We start from the raw sequence: 5,428 nt of genomic DNA, 5'->3' as shown, positions 1-5,428 counted from the left end.
AAAAGATTTAATCCTCAAAACTTAGGGAAACCCTCTTAAATAAGACCTTACCTCAAAAAGTGGGAATTTTTATTTGGAGAGCGATCCTAAATCGCATTCCGGTTCGAGTAGAACTCGATAAGCGTGGTATCGATCTAGATTCCATACTTTGTCCGATGTGCCTTTCTGAAATCGAATCGGTTGATCATGTTTTATGTAAATGTCCACATGTTATTGAGTTATGGGCGAACATCTTCAAGTGGTGGAACATCCCTTTAGTCAATTCCATATCGCTGGATCAAATCGTGGATGAGGCTTCATTCTTGACTCCTACATCGAATATGGAAAAATCTATTTGGCAAGGTACGAAATGAGTGGTGTGTTACTTCATTTGGAAATCGAGAAATGAGGTTGTGTTCAAAAGGAAACCTTGGAACACGTTTCATATTCTAACAAATATTCAATCGACGTGTTTTAGTTGGATCTCAAAGTGCCTCTAAGAAATCTTCTTTAGAGTGGCATCAGTGGTTAATTAATCCGGGCTTCTACGTTTCATCCAACTATATAAGGACGGGCATCGGCTAATGGCTAATGGCTTTTGTATTTTGTTTTTTTTTTCGGATTCTAGTTTAGTATATATATACTTCTTGTATGTAGTCGTTTGTGTTTTGTTTTTGTATCCGTCTCGGACTCGAGTTTTTTATGCTAATACAAGTCTTGATTTTCAAAAAAAAATTGATATGATTGAACACTTTTTGATGCTTACATACAGTAATTAATTGTGATTTATCTTTTAAGTTGGATTGGATGTATAAATTGATAACCTTTACCGAGTATCAAGCCAATTCTTAATTTTAGAAAAACTGCGCTATTTGGACAAATAGCCGAAAATGGGTAAGCAGGAAATATGTTGATGTTATGTCAGTATACGTAGTGACCACAGAAAAACATAAGCTATATACCTTTCCAATTAGTTTCTAAAACTACAGACTATCTATATATGTAGCAACTATATATCATATATTGTGAACATTGTGATATTTGTTTTTTCATTACTTCTTACAGGTTATGAATCAGTGTTGTAAATCTCCCGAGATCTCCCCGAGATCTCCCCCGAGATCTCGTTTTTAGAAGGCAACCGAGACGAGATGTTCATCTCCCGAGATTTCTCGGTCAACAGGGTCAAACTTAGTCAAAACCATGATTTCTCATATTTTCTTGCTAATTTGTAAGATTTTCTTGTAAAATTCGCAATTTCTAGGATTTTTTCGCTCACTTCTCGGATATTTTTGTAAAATCTCGTAAAAACGTATATAAATATACATATATTTATGTTTTTATGTATATTTTTATTAAAAAAACTATAAAGTCAACATAAGTCAACGTCCGAGATCTCCCCGAAATTATTTCGAGATGCCGAGATCTCCCTAAAAAGATCCAAACGAGATCTCCCCGAGATCCGTGTTCTCCAACCTTGTTATGAATCTTACTAAAAGATGAGAAAAATATCTAGAAGCCAAATGTTAGGTTGTATAAAAGCCACATCTCAATGTTTATATATCACTTGATAAAAGAAACAAAGAAGTGTAGAGCCAAGCCCACAACACAACTGTCAAAATTTATTAAATACCCATGACTCCATGAGGACTGATAGTAATGTTGATTTATTCTCTTCATATCTTCCGCATACATACAATTATGTGTATAAAAACCAAAATACCCTTGTCGTCAATTATAATCCAGTAATTAGGGCCCTGAGTTTAGACAGCGTACATTTGATCCTCTCCGAGTAGCTTGAACAGAAACAAAACAGAGGTTATACTTTTCCCGTTTACCAAGTTCTGATTGCACAAATTTGGTGATTTCAACGACAGGTGAATAACTAGCCTAACGACATCGACCAACAGATTGACACAAGTAGTGGGTATCAAAACAGATTAGTTAGCCAGTTGACCAACTAGCTACACTAAGATAAAGATGCGTATATATTCATCATAAAAGTAGCAAAGGAATGGTAGGCTATGGTCCATGATACAGCTCACATTTCAAATTCAGCATGTCCATTATTCAAGTACCTTTTTTTGGGCCTAAAATAACGAATACTTTTTCAAGGAAACTTCATCAATAGATGAAAGAATCCGAAACCGATACAAGAAAAGGAAACAAACTAAACAACGAGAGGCTCGAAGAAAGTAAACCAACCTAGACAGTTCTAAATAAACACCAACTTAATACGAGCCTAACTATGCCGAAAATCACACAACACAAACTAACATATCAAAATATAGAATATAGAATATAGAATATATAAAAAACAAAAATAATAAAATCGTAAATCGCATTGCTTTCGAAGATTATAAACAAAAAGTTTTTAGGGTGTGTTACACAAACACAAAATTCAGCCCCTTAACAACGATCAAATGAGAACAAACTAATAAAAAAGTTCTAACTCTTGAACTAAAGAACTAAACCGCGATACTTGTTTATTATCTAAAACAGAAAAACTATAATCAACTATAAAACGACTCACCATCAATCAAACTGCAACTGCTGATACTTGTTTCTTCACTTTCTTACCTCCACTGCCTTTAATCATTCTCGATAAAATATCAGCCTGTTTCGTGTTCCCCTGTTCGTTAAGAATCTTTATCAACTCATCGCTGCTACTTTTATCCGTAACACCGCCTTTTTCTTTTATCTTACATAAAATCGAGTACGCATTAAGTGTTTTTCCAGCAGCTAAAAGTGCATCCAACACTTTATCATAACTCGAAAACTCAACACTATAATCCCTCTCCAACACATAATCCAAAAGCTTAACAGCCGCAATCGTTTTCCCCTTTTCGCATACAACGGATAACAAACTATCGAAATCAGGGGCAAAACCGACATTCATCATTAAATCGATTCGACCTAAAGCTTCTTCAACATGGCCTCTTAATAAAAGCGCTTCCAATATTTTCGAAACCAAATCCATGTGTTCTTTTACGCCCATTTCCACCATCGTTTTCATAACCCGACTAGCAGTTTGTACCCGCCCGTCTTCAAACAAACTCTCCATTACCGATCGATAAACTAACGAATCGGGTCGATGACCGTTTTCAATCATACTATCAAGTGTCGTTTTAGCATCCGATGGTTCGTTTTTCTTCAAGTAGCTCTCGATAAGCAACTTATACGTAGCTTCTTCACACGCAACGTTTCGCCTCAGCATAATTCTTAAAAGCTCGAAACCAGAATCAGGCGAACCTTCTTTTGCATGACCACAAATTAAAGTGTTAAAACCAACTTGATCCAAAACACCTAATTTCATCAACTGTCTAAATAAAGTTTCAGCTTTATTCGTCATACCATTATTACAAAGATACTCAATCATCGGATTATAAACAGTCGACTCAAGCTCTAAACCACCCTTCGTGTTCAACAATATTTCATTCTCAATAAGTTGATCCAATAACTTAACCGCTTCATCATAAACACCCTTTTTGCATAAACTTTCAATTAAAACACCATAATGTCCAGCTTCAGGGGTAACATTCAATCGCATCATCGATTTAAGTACATCAGCAGCAGCATCAAGATCACCCGATTTACATTGACCAACAATCAAACGTAAAAACACCGAATTACACTGCGGAGCAATATGACGATGGACCATTTCCTTCAAAATATTATTAGCGTCCGCCATTTTTTCAGCATCACAAAGCCCGGGTAATAAAGTTGAATACGTGAAAGCGTCCGGTTTCAAACCAAAACCTTTCATCTCTTCAAACAACTTCAACCCATCGTCTACTCTATTAACCTTAACATAACCTTTAATCATTGTTGTGTAACTAATAACCGTTGGATCAATATTCTTAGCTTTCATTTCAACAAAAAACTTCTCGGCTTCCTCTATCTTACTAACCCGATTAAACCCATTAATCATTGTATTATACGTAACAACATCAGGCGAAATCTCTCGACTTTTCATATCTTCGAAAAACCTATTAGCAGTCTCAACTCTCGACGAAAGAAAAAAACCCCAAATCATAAGATTATACGTATGTCTCGTAGGAACAATACCTTCACTCAACATTTTGTTAAAATAACGTTTCGCCATCATATACCTCCCTTTTCGCATTATAACCTTAAACAAAACATCATATGATTTTATAGTTCTAGGTACACCTAATTCCTCCATACTCCTAAAAATTTTGACACTTTCTTGAACAATACCCGATTTACCGTAACTATCGATCAAAATAACGAATAAATCTTCGTTCCATTTAAGACCCTTTTTAGGCATATCTAATAGTATGCACCTAGCATGATTAAGCTTTGAAGCTTTACCTAAAATATCAATAATCTTATAATGTGTTTCTTGATCATGTTTAAACAGTCCAGACCTTTCAACCCACCTAAAAAACTGCAAAGCATGATCTGGGTTTCGAGCACTATGCAATACATTATAAACAAGATCATGATCAAATACAGGAACAAGATTTCGGATCGAGTTTTGCAAACGGGTCGTCCATGCCCGGTTTGCCATCATTCTACAAATAGTATCTTCAATCTTTTCTGGGTTTCGATGCTTACCTCTTGGGATTCTTGATTCAGGAATCTTGACCGGGCCGGGTTGAAATTCTTGGGCCGATTTGAGGGATTCGGGATCTGGGTTTTGTTCTTCATTTGGGGGTTTATCTAGGGTTGATGATGAACAGAAAAAGTTTAGGGCTTTGAATGGTTGGTGGGTGTTTGTGATTCTTGTAAGATTTGAAAAGAAATTGTGATTCGAGATACGGGATTTGGATGATGAAATTAAAGACATGATTTATTTTTTTTTTGAGGATGAAAATGTGGGGAGCCTGAGTTTACAGTGAATGTGAGAGGGCGATTGTTGTTGAGGGCTAGGGTTTTAGAAAGCGCCGAGTCGACTCGGGGTTAACTCGACTTACGCAATTAAACCAAAAAATTGTTATAGTACATATTATACTAACCTTTTTTTCTTTTCATGAGATGTAGTGTAAGATTTTTCCATTTTATTATTTTAGTATATTATTTACGTATTAACTAACAGACAAAAGTTATGAATAGTATCAGAGTCTATTTTCGCTTTTTCACCTTTTTTTTTAACTTTAACTAAATTTCATTTTACCAATAAAGGCCCCCACATTTTTTTGAAAAATTCAAACCGGCCCCCTGTTAGACAAAAGTTATGAATAGTATCAGGGACATTTTCGACTTTTCACTTTTTTTTTAACTTTAACTAAATTTATTCTACCAACAAAGGCCCCCACATTTTTTTGAAAAATTCAAATCGACCCCCCAAACAGGGGGGTAAAGTGTCAAATAACCATTTTCATAAAAAATCTTAAATAAACTCCACCCAAATATTCAACGGGTCATATCTTCTCGCTCGCAACGAGTTAAATTTTTCCGACACCATCGTTAAACTCGAAATAATTTT

The 5,428-nt window shown here is 35.3% G+C and overlaps 1 protein-coding gene across 1 annotated transcript; it reads right to left on the bottom strand.

The window, feature by feature from the left end:
- Positions 1-1,512: 1,512 nt before the first annotated feature.
- Positions 1,513-4,830, bottom strand: LOC139865510 (large ribosomal subunit protein mL102 (rPPR5)). The gene is made up of 2 exons (XM_071853635.1): positions 2,510-4,830; positions 1,513-1,772 (listed from the first exon to the last, which is right to left on the bottom strand). The coding sequence occupies exon 1, from the start codon at positions 4,787-4,789 to the stop codon at positions 2,516-2,518; it is 2,274 nt and encodes a 757-aa protein (XP_071709736.1). The 5' UTR covers positions 4,790-4,830; the 3' UTR covers positions 1,513-1,772; positions 2,510-2,515.
- Between the last annotated feature and the right edge of the window lie 598 nt (positions 4,831-5,428).

The sequence above is a fragment of the Rutidosis leptorrhynchoides genome, chromosome 1 (genome assembly GCF_046630445.1).
Source record: "Rutidosis leptorrhynchoides isolate AG116_Rl617_1_P2 chromosome 1, CSIRO_AGI_Rlap_v1, whole genome shotgun sequence".
In the NCBI taxonomy this organism is placed as follows: Eukaryota; Viridiplantae; Streptophyta; class Magnoliopsida; order Asterales; family Asteraceae; genus Rutidosis; species Rutidosis leptorrhynchoides.
The sequence above is the reverse complement of the archived record's forward strand: the minus strand, read 5'-3'. Positions and strand labels throughout refer to the sequence as shown.

Excerpts from the sequence above, each read along its gene's own strand:
- LOC139865510 (XM_071853635.1), bottom strand. The coding sequence starts at position 4,789 with ATGTCTTTAATTTCATCATCCAAATCCCGTATCTCGAATCACAATTTC.